Below are 15,688 nucleotides of genomic sequence, written 5' to 3'. Positions count from 1 at the left end.
TGTGACAACAAATGTGATGACAGACCTGAAAATCATGATAAGTTACATTAACAAGCTAAGTAGCATTCTATGTTAGCAAGCATATCTTCAAACATGATTAGTATATTCTTTTGCTCAAGGGATTGGTCCATGCATGACTCCATTAAGCATTAATGAATGCATTCTTGAATGATGATTAATTTGTTTGAGGAAGGATGCATACATACATATACATATACCTTTGAGTTGTAAAAATTGGTTTGTAAACTAAAAAAAACTTATTTTATGTTCTCCAGGTTAATAAAGGCAGAATGCAGGTCAATTTCTTGTCCTTTGAAATTCAATTTTTCCCACTATGGTGTTCTATGATAATAATCCAGCAATTTAGAAGGAACCTAATCTAGCATTGATTGCAACTTCATCAGGCAACATGTAAAATTAGGATTCCATTATAATTTCACATATAAGTTTGAAGACATGTTTAGTCCAACAATTCCATAAGCTGCTGGTAAGGTTCTAATCTTCTACATTGCATCATGTTCCAAAAGCCAAAAACATCCCATTAAAGCAATACAAAGAAAAATACATAAGAGCCTATTACTTGTTGATGCAATCCAGGTAAATTATCAAATATCAAAACAAGATATAGCATGCAACATTATGTCTCATTCATCATCACAGTAGAGAGGATTTGCCGTAGTCAACCGCACGAAACATTGTGACTTTTAGCACAACCGGCTTCTCCTTGATCAACTCAAACACACAATAATCTCCATGTGTCAGATTGTTGTCCTTTACAAATTTCGGAAATCCCATTGTTATTTGCATTGAGAATGATTTGGGATTATACAATATACAATGAACTTTCCAATGCTTTCCTTGAGAATTTTGGAGTGCGATTGGAACATTTGGCATTAGATACTTTTGAGCAAATTTAGCAGTAACATTCTGCACAATAGATGAGTGATCAATTTAAGTGACAACATAAATAACTTAACTTTTACTTTAAGCCAAAAACTACAAAGTAAAATTCTCACCACAAGATTTCGCTTAGCAATTTTTGAACAAAAATAAGGGTTTTTTGGATTGAATTCATTGGCAGCAACCTCTGCACTTTTAAAAGCATGTCCAAACTTGATTTTGAGCTTTTTCACTTGACTGCCACTTGTTTCAACCCTGGAACTTTTCATAGGAGTAGGACACTGTGTGTTTGTTTCTCCATTGGTACTTAGAGTTTTGAGTGGATAGCAAATCTCAACCGAAGTTACATCAAATATAATAACACTAAACTTTGAATTTCCTTCGTATTTGAAAGATATGTAGCAACCATATCCTAACGAATAGTATTTTGCAAACTCTTGCCATTCGTTGCAAAAGAAAATGTCATTGTCGCGTTTCTTCAATCTCATTTTCCAATCACGACCATCAGGAACAGTAACTGTAGCAACATTCTTTAGTTCGTTCCCAAATCTTGTTATAAACTCATCTGGAATTTTCTGCAGTGATAACAGCCTATTGGTTATACTATAATACCAAACTTCAAAAGGAGGGTAACACGTTTGAGATTTCCCCAATTTGATGTTTTGAAGTAGTTTTTGAAGAGACAAAAATGATTCTAGACACCTAAATTTGATTTGGACACGTCTAAGTGCTCTCAAGTATAATTTTTTTTATTCTTATCATCGGGGATTTTTTTTTTTACTATTTAGCAGAAAGCAAAGAATAACAGTAACTCAAAACAGAAAGGGAAACTTACTATCTCTTTGTCTTGAATGGGCGAGGGAAGTATGGCCTTCTTAAAATGTTTCGATTCCCTTACTTCGTTTTCTGTCATTGACTGGGCACACCTTCCGCATGGAGGCTGCATTGCAATAAACAATAACTATTATCACTTTATCCATTAAGTTCACCAACAGTTCAGACATTAAAAGAAAAAACTGTGAAAGAAATTAGAATTGATGAATAAACAAATGTGAATGATTTTTTAACCGTGCAAATTGCTGCAACTTGTAGCACAACAACAGGCTTCCTCTTGATCAGCTCAAACACATATGTAACTCCCTCTAATAGATTGTTTTCCCTTGCAAATTTACTGAATCCACTCGTTATTCGCATTGATGAGTTTCCTTTTGTATTCGAAATACAATAAACTTCCCACTGCTTTCCTTGAGAGTTTTGGAGCATGAACGGAACCATTAGCATCAAATACTTTTTAGCAAAACCAGAAGGAACGTACTACAGAATGAAGGAGAGGTCAATTCAAACAACACCGTAAGTATATAACTCAAACATTAACTTTAAAAACCAAAAAACTAGAAAGTGAAATCCTCACCGCAAAAATGCCCTTGACGGATTTTGAATGAAAATAAGGGTTTTTTGGGTTGAATTCACTGGCAGCACAATTCACTCTTTTGGGATCAGAGTTAGGACCCTTTATGCTTTGATCTCCATTAGTACTTGGAGTTTTGAATGGATAAGAAATCTCAACAGAAGTTGTATCATATATAACAACATCAAACTTTGAATTCCCTTCATACTTGAAATCTAAAAAACAACCGTAACTGATGGAATAGTATTCTGCAAACTGTTGCCAATTGTTGCTAAGGAAAACGTGCTCGCCACATTTCGTCAGTCCCATTTCCCATTCACGACCATCAGGAACAAAAATGATAGCAACATTCTTGAGTTCATTCCCAAATCTATTTATAAACTCATCTGGAATTTGCTGCAGTGTTAACAGTTCATCAGTTTTACTACTTTAGGATCAATCAATCTTCAAAAGAGGGGTGACACATTTATGAGAATTCTACAATTTAAGTAACTACTCTCAAATAGAACTTCAGCTAAGTACATGTTTGAACTAATTTTTGTGGGAGGCAACATTGATTTTGGACACAAATTATTTACAAATTTGGGTAGCATTGCTTTTGACCCTAGAATATATCCTAAACCTGTTGCCCCGACTCGAAGAATATATCCTAACTTGTAGCCCTGACTCGAAGTTTTTTGCATCCAAACATGATCTGTATGCTCAAATTTATCGTTGATATCTTTATTTAGAAAATCTAATCAGATATAAGTCACTTTCAGTGTTAGCAACAATCATGTTGTGATGACGAGTCCGCGGAGAGGCTCCAATTTGTAGGTTTATAAAATGAGAATGACATGTCTTGAGATATGAAAATGATAAGGTCTCCATTAATCCAAAACACATAACACATACTCAATCAATCAGAGATTCAAAATAAAATTTTACAACATTATTACCAAACATACACTAATAATTAATAACAAATAACAATAATAATAATAATACTATTTGATTTACATGAAGCATAAAAATAAATATAAAACAATAGGACTAGCTACACACAAATATTTCCAAAATAAGTAGTATCAGCATTATATATTCCTCAAAGTTTCAGAGTTAGAGTGATATAATATCAAAAAAGAGAGATAGAAAATGAAACATACTATTTCTTTTGTATGATCTGGAGGAGGAAGTATGGCTTTCATAAAATGTTTGGAATCTTTCTCCGGTGCCGGTGACGGCGACGGAACACATCTTTGCCGGTGAGTCTTCATTGTTTCTTTGTTGAAGGTAATAATGTTAAGTCAAATGCAATATGTTTAAACTAAGTTTACTTTACGTTATGCATTTAGTTAGCATCAGTTCACAACATTATAATAAACAATAATCAAGCGATCAATGTGACCCTGACGTTACCAAAGGAACTGAGTTATCACCAAAATAGAAACAAGAAAATTGGAGGTATCTTATTCAAGGAAATTTTATTTAAGGGGTACTTAATTTTATTACCAAAATACACCGGGTTCTTTTAAGTTTAAGGTTTGTAATTTAAGTTATTTTGATCACACATAAATCTTTTTAAAGTTTGTAAATGTTTCTGATTTAGTGCTTCTACCACATCATCGTTTTTGTAATGTTTGGTTAACATAATGACTAAATCGGGAATGTTTACAAACTTAAAAGACTTATATATATGACCAAAATAACTTAAATGATCAATATGTTACAAACCTCAAACTTAAAGGACTTATGTGTGACCAAAATAACTTAAAACTAATCTATTACAAACCTCAAACTTAAAGGAGTCCTAGTGTAATTTAGCCCTTTTAAAGACTCGCGTACATGGGCCTAGCCTCTCATTGACAAGGGGTAGCCTTGACTACCCCAAAAAATATATTATTCTTCAATTGGTTGGTATAAATTTATATCTGGCTACTCCAAATAATAAACATTGAGCTATCCCAAACAAAATCATTTGTCGAAAATTGGTATAAATTAGAAAGTAAAAATATTATTACATGCTTAATAGATTTATTTATATTGGTTTGATACTTTCGATCTTAATAACAGGTATAGAGAAAACTTTTTCAACGGTATTAAGACAATAGACATAAACAAATTAAATGGAGATTGAGTTTCTTGCAAATAACCTATTTGTTAACATTGGAAAAGACATCGTTAATCTCTTTAGTAACGGTCAATTATAGATAAAATTGGCTCCTTGAAATGCATTTTACCCAAATTTTTTAAATAGTTATTGTCAATTTTTATCCTTTGTTGTTGCTTTAATTTACATTTCATATATGTAAAAATTATTGAGATTTTTTTTCTTGTATTGATTAATTTTCGGATTAAATTTGTTTTTTTTATCAACAACACTTTCGATTTTTAAGTTAAGTTTCTAAGATGTTGTTTGATTTTAGTCCTTAATTGTTTGTTAGAGATTAAATACAAGACTAAAAACACTCTTTTTTTTTTGTAAAATTTCAAAAAATCGAGATAAAAATTGAATAAATTTTTTGTAAGGACTGAACCTAAAAAATTATAATCTAAAAACATTTTTATCCTTAAATTTAATATATTTGTTTTAAGAACATTTTATTGTTCCTTTATAGTTGGCCCTAATCCCCCGAACCGGATATGGTTTTAATGACTAGTGAAATTCTTACCAAAGAGATTTAAAAAATAAACATTTGAAAGAAAAAATAAGTTAAAAAATATATTTGTTTTAAGAACATTTTATTGTTCCTTTATAGCTGGCCCTAATCCCCCGAACCGAATATGGTTTTAATGACTAGTGAAATTCTTACTAAAGAGATTTAAAAAATAAACATTTGAAAGAAAAAATAAGTTAAGAAATAAACATTTGAAAGAAAAAATAAGTTAAAAAATAAACATTTGAAAGTGATTTTTGTGGTAGTGTCCGGGGTTCATTTTTGTGGTAGTGTCCGGGGTTCGAACCCCGGACCTTAGTGTCCGGGGTTCATTTTTGTGGTAGTGTCCGGGGTTCGAACCCCGGACCTTGCATATATATATTAAGCAATTAAGCATTGTACTTACCAACTGAGCTAAGCTCACGTAACATTTGAAAATGATTTTAAAAACTACAAAAGAGATAATGTTAATTTTTTATAGTTTTACTAAAAGCGTTATTTTTAAAAATTGAGAAGATAGTTTAACGTTTTTATTGATCAATTATTATTATTATATTTATTGTCCTCGTAAGCTTAGCTCAGTTGATAGGACAAAGCATAATATATGCAGGCTTGAGGTTCGAACCCTGCCAACAAAAAAAAGATACTATTATATATATTTCTGATAACTCCTTTTTCTTCTTCCCTCCTTTTTATACTGGTTTCGTTTGGTTTCTTTTGTTTCTATTTTGGTGATACACATTTACTACTTTCTTTCACATTTTTGTCTCTGTTTCATTCACTTTTTTCTATGCCTTTGCTTTCTCTAACTTCTGAATCATAGTTTATATATGGTCACATCAGTGTCACATTGATTACTTCATTGTTATTTATAATACTGTCAAGAAGAGAAGTACAACTAAACTTAGTTTGAACACATTGCATTTGAGTTATCATTATTATTTGCAACAAACAAAACAATGAAGACTCGCCGGAGAAGATGTGTTCCGACACCGTCACCAGCACCGGAGAAAGATTCAAAACATTTTATGAAATGCATACTTCCCCCTCCAGATCACACAAAAGAAATAGTATGTTTCATTTTCTATCTCTCTCTTGAATACTAAACTCTTATTATAGATGAATATTCAAAATTTGTATAACTCTTTAACTTTGAGGATATAATGCTGCAAGTTTAAACCTCTCCTGTAAACTAAACTGTGTGTAGTACCTTGCTTTTATAATTTTATGCTTCATGTAAATCAAATATTGTTGCTGCTGTTATTTCTTATTATTGTTGTTAGTTGTTTTTATGTTTGGTTCTAAGTTTGTAAAATATGATTTTGAATCTTTGATTGATTGAGTCTGTGAGTTCAACATTTTCATTTCTCAAGACATGTCAATGTGAGTGATTTTATAGATAAAGCTAGAAATTGGAGATTCTCATCGTCGCGTGATTTTTGCTAATAAATCTTAACACAGACTAAGAGTGAGTTGAGTCGAAAGTGACTTATATTTGCTTCATAGTGATTTAAATAATAAATTTGAGCATAAAAATCATGTTTGATGGCGGAAAACTTTGAGTCACGGCAACAAGTTAGAATCTATTCTATAGTCAAAAGCAATGCTGCCTAAACGTGTCAATCAATTTCGTATCTGAAATCACTTTTGCCTCCCACAACAATGATTCCAAACATGTACTTAACTGAGACTCTGAATGAGGGTAGTTACTTAAACTGTAGAATTCTCATAAATGTGTCACCCCTCTTTTGAAGTTTGATTGATCCTATAGTAGTATAACTGATGAGCTGTTAACACTGCAGCGAATTCCAGACGAGTTTATAAAAAGATATGGGAACGAACTCAAGAATGTTGCTAAGATTACTGTTCCCGATGGTCGTGAATGGGAAATGGGACTGAAGAAATGTGGCGAACATGTTTTCCTTAGCAACAATTGGCAACAGTTTGTAGAATACTATTCTATTTATTATGGTTGTTATTTAGATTTCAAGTATGAAGGGTATTCAAAGTTTAATGTTGTTATATATGATACAACTTCTGTTGAGATTTCTTATCCATTCAAAACTTCAAGTACTAATGGTGAGAAAAACATAAAGGGTCCTAACTCTGCTTCCAGAAGAGCAAAATGTGCTGCCAGTGAATTCAACCCAAAAAACCCTTATTTTCGATCAAAATCCGTCAGGGGCTTTTATGCAGTAAGGATTTTACTTTCTGGTTTTTAAAGTTACGGTATGATTTATATTTATGGTGCCATTTGAATTGACCTCTCCTCCATTGTGCAGTATGTTCCTTCTAGTTTTGCTGAAAAGTATCTGACCCTAAAGGTTCCGTTCAAGCTCCAAAATTCACAAGGAAAGCAGTGGGAAGTTTATTGTGTATTGCATGAAAAAGGAAGATCACACATGCGAATAACGGGTGGATTTGGTAAATTTGCAAGGGAAAACAATCTATTAAAGGGAGTTAAATATGTGTTTGAGCTGATCAAGAGGAAGCCTGTTGTACTACTTGTTACAGCGATTTGCACGGTTAAAAAATCTTCGACATTTGTTTATTCATCAATTCTAATTTCTTTCAAAGTTTTTTCTTTTAGTGTCTGAACCGTTGGTGAACTTAATGCATAAAGTGATAATAGTTATTGCTTATTGCAATGCAGCCTCCACGGGGAATGTCTGCCCAGTCAATGACAGAAAAGGAAGTAAGGGAATCGAAACATTTTAAGAAGGCCATACTTCCCTCGCCCATTCATGACAAAGAGATAGTAAGTTTCCCTTTCTGTTGTGAGTTACTGTCATTTTTTGCTTTCAGCTAAATAGTAAAAAAGCATATGTGATTTGGTTTGAAGTTAATAACTCAAAACTGTGACTTTAGATTGTTAAAGACAAAATTTCCAAATACTACCTTTCAATTTAGAACTGAATCTAGGCAAAAACAATTCTACTTGAGAACACTCGAACATGTCCAAATCAAATGTATGTGTCTAGAATCATTTTTTTCCCTTGAAAAACTACCTTTAAACATCAAATTAGGGAAACCTCAAACATGTTACCCTCCTTTTGAAGTTCCGTATTATAGTATAACAGATGAGCTGTTATCACTGCAGAGAATTCCGGATGAGTTCATAACAAGATTTGGGAACGAACTCAAGAATGTTGCTACAATTACAGTTCCCGATGGTCGTGATTGGAAAATGAGATTGAAGAAACGCGACAATGACATTTTCTTTTACAACGAATGGCAGGAGTTTGCAAATTACTATTCGTTAGGATATGGTTGCTTTCTGTCTTTCAAATATGAAGGGAATTCAAAGTTTAGTGTTATTATATTTGATGTAACTTCGGTTGAGATTTGCTATCCACTCAAAAATCTAAGTACTAATGGAGAAACAAACACACAGTGTCCTACTTCTATGAAAAGTTCCAGGGTTGAAACAAGTGGCAGTCAAGGGAAAAAGCTCAAAATCATGTTTGAACATGCCTTTAAAAGTGCAGAGGATGCTGCCAATGAATTCAATCCAAAAAACCCTTACTTTTCTTCAAAAATTTCTAAGCGAAATCTTGTGGTGAGAATTTTACTTTGTAGTTTTTGGCTTAAAGTAAATGTTGAGTTATTTTTGTTGTCACTTAAATTGATCTCTCATCTATTGTGCAGAATGTTACTTCTAAATTTGCTAAAAAGTATCTAATGCCAAATGTTCCAATCGCACTCCAAAATTCTCAAGGAAAGCTGTGGAAAGTTCGTTGTAAATTCTATAATCCCAATTCATTCTCAATGCAAATAACAAGGGGATTTTCGAAATTTCTAAAGGACAACCATCTGACACATGGAGATTATTGTGTATTTGAGTTGATCAAGGAGAAGCCGGTTGTGCTAAAAGTCACAATGTTTCGTGCGGTTGACTACAGCAAATAACAGCTTATGTATTCTCTCTATTGTGATGATGAACGAGACATAATGTTGCATGCTATATCTTGCTTTGATATTTGATAATTTACCTGGATTGCATCAACCAGTAATAGGCTCTTATGTATTTTCCTTTGTATTGCTTTAATGGGATGTTTTTGGCTTTTGGAACATGATGCAATGTAGAAGATTAGAACCTTACCAGCAGCTTGATGAATTGTTGGACTAGACATGTCTTCAAACTTATATGTGAAATTATAATGGAATCCTAATTTTACATGTTGCCTGATGAAGTTGCAATCAATGTCCGATGTGTTACGATATTTGATTGGATGCTAGATTAGGTTCCATTGCTGGACTATTATCATAGAATACCATAGTGGGAAAATTGCTGCATTCTGACTCTATTAAAGTTTGAGCTACAATAGGGTGACACAAATTTCACCTTAATTGGCATACATAAGTTGTGAGTGTAGAATTTAGGTACTACATGAAATGGTTGAGTCTGTTGACAACAGAATCAGAAGTTTCATCAACATGACATGTAGCATTCTATATTGGCAGGCATCTTCAAATTGTTCACTGTCTTCAAATGACAATAGAATATACTTTTGCCGGGCAAAATGTACAATGTCATTGTTGGACTTTGCAATTTCCAATTCCATAAAGTATTGGGACATTTAATTTGACAGTATGATTGAACATTTTTGTGTCCTTCATAATCACAAATGGATTAGGACTAGCTATAATTATGTCATCTACACAAGCCTGTTAAATGGACTATGTATAACTTGATACCATGGCCAAGAGAGAAAAGTCATTTATGGATTAAACTAACTTGGAGAACATATATAGTCACTACAGTGATTGAAAAATTGCTCAAGACCATAACAGAAGTTATTTTTTACTTTACAAACCAAATTCTCCAACCCAAAGGTATATATATTTATGCATCCTTCCACAAACAAATTAATCATCATTCAAGAATGCATTCACTAATGCTTAATGAACATTGCACAAGCAGTCTATTTGTTCTAACAGACCTTCTACATGGTTGGGGATGAGATTGGCTGTGGTGATGGAAGTGTCTCTGAGTTAATAGGTTGTTGCCAATATGTGTCAATTGTGGGCGGTGGAAAACAATTAGTAAGGCTTGATATGGTTTATTTTAAACATTATTAGTATATTCTTTTGAAATAATTTAAAGTTTAAACATAGCTGTTACTTTCTTACTTATTATTTATATAAGGTGATTGAAAATTAAGAAGGATGAGAAGATTAAATATCAATGGAGATTGATTCAATTGTTAAGGAATTGACTCATACTCCATAAAAATGTGAGTTCAATTTTCATTGTCGATGGGAGAACTTCTATCGATGCTCTCTAAGTCTTTAGATATGTCCTTGAGAGGCCCCAAAACATAATTCACTTAAACTTTTTTTTTCATCAACAAAAATATGGAGATCAAACATATCCACTACCATTGTGTCAACAAAAAAAAGCATCGAATGTGTCCTATTAAAAAAAAAAAGAAATTATATAGATTATGCATGTGTCATTCCCCATTATAAAAGAGATAGATATATGTAGAAATGACACACATTTTAGTTAAAAAAATAATATTTGTAACACTAAATTCAGTGGTTAGCTCATAAATAGTCTTAGAGTTACCTACCATGTATATATTAGATCTTAACAATAATTTAAATTTTCAAATTAGTCTCATTAATGGACAAATGCATTTGACTTTGTACTTTTTTTATTTATTTTGAAGAGGGGCAAAGGTCCAACAAGCAAAAACTTCACTATGTCCTCGTAAGCTTAGCTCAGTTGGTAAGAACAATGCATAATATATGCAAGGTCAGGAGTTCAAACCCCGACCACAAAAAAAATAACAAAAACTTCACTCTAACACTCTACAACGTAAACCAACCCTTAAAACATCCTGCAGCAAAAGCACAGGAAACAAGATAGAGGAACATGCTAAACTTGGACTCTCGATATATATGAGATTTGAACCTTCTAATTTATTAGCGTGTATCCATACACAAATTTATTAGAAACTGTATATATTTGGATTGGATTAATATTCTATGGATAGATACTCGTGAGCATAACTCAACTGGCAGGGATAATCATTATTATATACAGGGGCCGAGGTTTAAACCCCAACACCCTACTTTTTTTTTGTCAAGTAGCCTAGTGGCTAGAGCTCACACAATTTAATTGTGGAGAAGTGGAGTGTCCAGAGTTCGAACCCTGGCCTCTGCATATAAAATGTAATATCTCTACCAACTGAGCTAAGCTCACGGAACCCCAACACCTTACTTGTTCACTTTAAAAAGTGACTTTTAGCCACCAGGTTAATAGACAAAAAAAAATTATTCAATTGATAGGATTTTGCAAGACAACATGAGGTATAGTGAGCTTAGCTCAGTTGGTAAGGACAATGCATAATATATGCAACGTCATGATCACTTTGGTTTGGTTGCTACTAATTTTATTACACACGTCAAAATTTTGATGTGAGTATTGTTGGGGAAGTTCGGGGGACGACAAGAGAAATACCGATTCAAAAGCCACAAGAGAGGGAGACGCCACATCTCCGCCTAAAATATATATTTATTTTTTTTGAAAGACATCTGCCTAAAACATAAAGACATTAGGTATACGAGTCACCTCTATTATTAATTCAACATTTTACTCATTCATATATGATGTGGGAGTTAACCACTCAAACTCGAAATCCAACAACAATCTCCTCCATAAGTGTGAGTTCATCCTCCCATAACAATCCATTCACGCTCTCTGACCAAGTCGAATCAGGGCTTTGATACCATTTGTTAGGGAGTCTCTGGAGCGACAGGAGAAACAACGGTTCAAATACAAGAGAGCGAGACGCAACATATACATAATGTATACGAGTCATCTCTCCACCTAAAACTCCATATAAAAATAATTCAATTAATAGAGATATTGCGCAACGTAGAAACCAAAATTCAAACTCCAAATTTCACATTTATTCATCAATTTCTAACCATCTACTATTTAACAAAAAAAAAACAAAAAAAAAATACAAACTAATCATTAAATATTATGTTTGGGATAAGAGCATTAGACTACCGATTAAATTAAGAATATAGTTCATCAGTTATTAAATTATATATATTTCTGATAACTCCTTCCCTCCTTTTTATACTCAGTTTCGTTTCTTTCTATTTTTGTGATACACATTTACTTTCCTCTACTTTTTTTACTTCTAATATCACATTTTTGTCTCTGTTTCTTTCTCTAACTTCTGAATCATAGTTTAGTTTATATATGGTCACATCAATGTCACATTCATTACTTCATTGTTATTTATTATAATACTGTCAAGAAGAGAAGTAGTACTAAACTTAGTTTGAACACATTGCATTTGAGTTATCATTATTATTATTATTTGCAACATACATAGAAACAATGAAGACTCGCCGGAGAAGATGTGTTCCGACACCGTCACCGGCACCGGAGAAAGACTCCAAACATTTTATGAAAGCCATACTTCCCCCTCCAGATCACACAAAAGAAATAGTATGTTTCATTTTCTATCTCTCTCTTGAATACTAAACTCTTATTATAGATGAATATTCAAAATTTGTATAACTCTTTTAACTTTGAGGAAATAATGCTGCAAGTTTAAACCTCTCCTGTAAATCAAATATTGTTGCTGCTGTTATTTCTTATTGTTGTTGTTGGTTGTTGTTATGTTTGGTTCTAAGTTTGTAAAATATGATTTTGAATCTTATTTTTATGTATCCATACACAAATTAGTCCAAACATGTACTTAGCTGAAGCTCTATACGAGTGTAGTTACTTAAATAGTAGTATAACTGATTAGCTGTTAACACTGCAGCAAATTCCAAATGAGTTTATAAAAAGATTTGGAAACGAACTCAAGAATGTTGCTACCATTACTGTTCCTGATGGTCGTGAATGGGAATTGGGACTGAAGAAATGTGGCGAACATGTTTTCCTTAGCAACAATTGGCAACAGTTTGTAGAATACTATTCTATTTATTATGGTTGTTATTTAGATTTCAAATATGAAGGGAATTCAAAGTTCAATGTTGTTATATACGATACAACTTCTGTTGAGATTTCTTATCCATTCCAAACTCGGAGGACTAATGGAGAACCAAACATAAACTGTCTGAGCTCTGCTTCAGAAAGATCAAAGGATGCTGCCAATGGAATCAACCCAAAAAACACTTCTTTTCGTTCCAAAGCCTTTGGCTGCTATGCAGTGAGGATTTTACTTTATAGTATTTGGTTTTGTAGTAAATGCTTGAGTTACATTTATATGTTGCGGCTTAAATTGATTGCTCCTCCATTGTGTAGTATGTTCCTGGTGAATTTGCTAAGGAGCATCTGAAGCCATATGTTCCGTTCATGCTCCAAAATTATCAAGGAAAGCAGTGGGAAGTTTCTGGTGTATTGGATAGACCAAGAAAATCAGCAATGCGAATTACGAGTGGATTCTATAGATTTGGAAGGGAAAACAATCTATCAAAGGAAGTTTTTTACAACTTTGAGCTGATCAAGAGGAAGCCTGTTGTGGTGTTACAAGTTACTGCTTCTTGCACGGTAAAACGTTGTTTCACAGATTCATCAATTCTAATTTCTTTCACAGTTTTTTCTTTTAATATCTGAACTGTTGGTGAGCTTAATGCCTTTATTGATAATAGTTATTGCTTATTGCAATGCAGCCTCCACAGGGAAGGTGTGCCCAGTCAATGACAGAAAAGGAAGTTAAGGAATCCAAACATTTCAAGAAGGCCATACTTCCCTCGCCCATTCATGACAAAGAGATAGTAAGTTTACCTTTCTGTTTTGAGTTGCTGTCATTCTTTGCTTTCTGCTAAATAGTAAGAAAAAATCCCTGATGATAAGAATAAAAAAATTCACTGATGAGAAGAAAAGCATTAAAAATATTCAGCTTTGGATTTGTCAATGTCTCTGTGATTTGGTTTGAAGTTAATGACTCGAAACTGTGTCATTGGATTGTTGGAGACGAAAGGTCCAAATACAACCTCCAAGTTAGAACTGAAACTAGGCTAAAACAATTATACTTGAGAGCACTTAGACGTGACCAAATCAAATATTGGTGTCTAGAATCATTTTTGTCTCTTGAAAAACTACTTCAAAACATCAAATTGGGGAAATCTCAAACATGTTACCCTCCTTTTGAAGTTTGGTATTATAGTATAACCAATGAGCTGTTATCACTGCAGAGAATTCCAGATGAGTTTATAACAAGATTTGGGAACGAACTCAAGAATGTTGCTACAGTTACAGTTCCTGATGGTCGTGATTGGAAAATGAGATTGAAGAAACGCGGCAATGACATTTTCTTTTGCAACGAATGGCAAGAGTTTGCAAAATACTATTCGTTAGGATATGGTTGCTACCTATCTTTCAAATACAAAGGGAATTCAAAGTTTAGTGTTATTATATTTGACGTGACTTCTGTTGAGATTTGTTATCCATTCAAAACTTCAAGTGTTACTGGAGAACCAAACACAAAGTGTGCTAGTCCTAGGAAAAGGTCCAAGGTTGAAACAAGTGAGTGTCATGGGAAAAAGGCCAAAAGCGTGTCTAAACATGCTTCTACAAGAGCAGAGGTTGCTGCCAATGAATTCAACCCAAAAAACCCTTATTTTTGTTCAAAAATCGCCAAGACGAAATATGCGGTGAGGATTTTACTTTATATCTTTTGGTTTAAAGTAAATGTTGAGTTATTTATTTATGTTTCCACTAAATTGATCTCATCCATTGTGCAGTATGTTCCTTGTGATTTTGCTGTGAAGTATCTGAAACCAAATGTTCGTACAAAGCTCCAAAATTCTGATGGAAAACAGTGGGAAGTGTTTTGCATGCCGAATACCGTCAGATCATCGTCTATGCGAATAGTGAAGGGATTTCCTAATTTTATAACGGACAACAATCTGTCACATGGAGATTATTGTGTGTATGAGCTCATCAAGAAGAAGCCGGTTGTGCTAGAAGTCACAATGTTTCGTGCAGTTGACTATCTTGACTAACGACATGTGCATCCTTTCAGTTGTGATGAATGAGGCGTGATGTTGAAATCTATGCGTGGTTTTGGTACCAACTAGTAACAGGCACTTCCGCACTTGTGTATGTTTTGTTTGATTGTTTTAATATTATGTTTTTGCTTTTTGGATCATGAAGCATTGTAGGATGAATGTTAAGAAAGCATATTTATGAGAATCGACTATTGTTTAATATTTTGTTTTTACCGCCGAGGGTGACCGTGACTAATCTCTCTCCGTCCTTAACCAAACCTGTGGGGATTCAAATAGATGAGACATTCTAGTTGAATCAGTATTCTGCTAAGCTGAGTTAACAGTTATGGTGGAAATAATTACAAACAAATATTAGTTGTTAATATGATATATTAGTAGTGGGTTCAACCTTTGGATGATCTTTCAAGTGTTCTACTTCAGCCACTTGAGCTATGTTTTGGGGAAGTTGCCATTGAAAATCTGACATCTATCATATCTATTTTGTTGTCACTTGAGACATTGTTAAAAAAGTGAAAACCTGAAGTAAATTGATAATGAAATTGTAGGATGTTGTTAAGGTTAGTAATTGAAATAAGATAGTTTAAAATAAAGGCCATAGATAATAAGATAACAGTATATGTATATAGAATACTTTTGTAAGTTTTGTCCATGTTGATTATGGCTCCAATATCTTATGTTAATTGATTCGTTAGTTTATACACTCTCTTAGGCTTTGTTTTGTAAAACTAAGTAAGTTAGTTGATAGTTTTTTTTA

General features: G+C 33.1%; 4 protein-coding genes across 4 annotated transcripts; 3 read left to right on the top strand and 1 right to left on the bottom strand.

Moving 5' to 3' along the window:
• Positions 1-362: 362 nt before the first annotated feature.
• On the bottom strand, positions 363-3,637 carry LOC146934894 (putative B3 domain-containing protein Os04g0346900). The gene is made up of 6 exons (XM_085750144.1): positions 3,454-3,637; positions 2,312-2,704; positions 1,969-2,214; positions 1,736-1,840; positions 1,017-1,475; positions 363-927 (listed from the first exon to the last, which is right to left on the bottom strand). The coding sequence occupies exons 1-6, from the start codon at positions 3,562-3,564 to the stop codon at positions 655-657; spliced, it is 1,587 nt and encodes a 528-aa protein (XP_085606270.1). The 5' UTR covers positions 3,565-3,637; the 3' UTR covers positions 363-654.
• A 2,102-nt stretch (positions 3,638-5,739) lies between these two features.
• On the top strand, positions 5,740-7,541 carry LOC146934893 (B3 domain-containing transcription factor VRN1-like). Its single transcript, XM_085757508.1, has 3 exons — positions 5,740-6,014; positions 6,747-7,139; positions 7,227-7,541. Exons 1-3 carry the CDS (start codon positions 5,904-5,906, stop codon positions 7,539-7,541), a joined length of 819 nt encoding a protein of 272 aa, XP_085613634.1. The 5' UTR covers positions 5,740-5,903.
• A 58-nt stretch (positions 7,542-7,599) lies between these two features.
• On the top strand, positions 7,600-9,620 carry LOC146934892 (B3 domain-containing transcription factor VRN1-like). Its single transcript, XM_085750140.1, has 3 exons — positions 7,600-7,702; positions 8,045-8,503; positions 8,593-9,620. Exons 1-3 carry the CDS (start codon positions 7,610-7,612, stop codon positions 8,851-8,853), a joined length of 813 nt encoding a protein of 270 aa, XP_085606266.1. The 5' UTR covers positions 7,600-7,609; the 3' UTR covers positions 8,854-9,620.
• A 2,611-nt stretch (positions 9,621-12,231) lies between these two features.
• On the top strand, positions 12,232-15,325 carry LOC146934891 (B3 domain-containing protein LOC_Os12g40080-like). The gene is made up of 6 exons (XM_085750146.1): positions 12,232-12,418; positions 12,741-13,130; positions 13,226-13,471; positions 13,594-13,698; positions 14,119-14,577; positions 14,668-15,325. Exons 1-6 carry the CDS (start codon positions 12,308-12,310, stop codon positions 14,926-14,928), a joined length of 1,572 nt encoding a protein of 523 aa, XP_085606272.1. The 5' UTR covers positions 12,232-12,307; the 3' UTR covers positions 14,929-15,325.
• Positions 15,326-15,688: the final 363 nt, after the last annotated feature.

Source organism: Medicago sativa, chromosome 3 (assembly GCF_051527215.1).
Source record: "Medicago sativa cultivar Bolivia chromosome 3, Bolivia_mono, whole genome shotgun sequence".
NCBI classification, from domain to species: domain Eukaryota; kingdom Viridiplantae; phylum Streptophyta; class Magnoliopsida; order Fabales; family Fabaceae; genus Medicago; species Medicago sativa.
The sequence above is the reverse complement of the archived record's forward strand: the minus strand, read 5'-3'. Positions and strand labels throughout refer to the sequence as shown.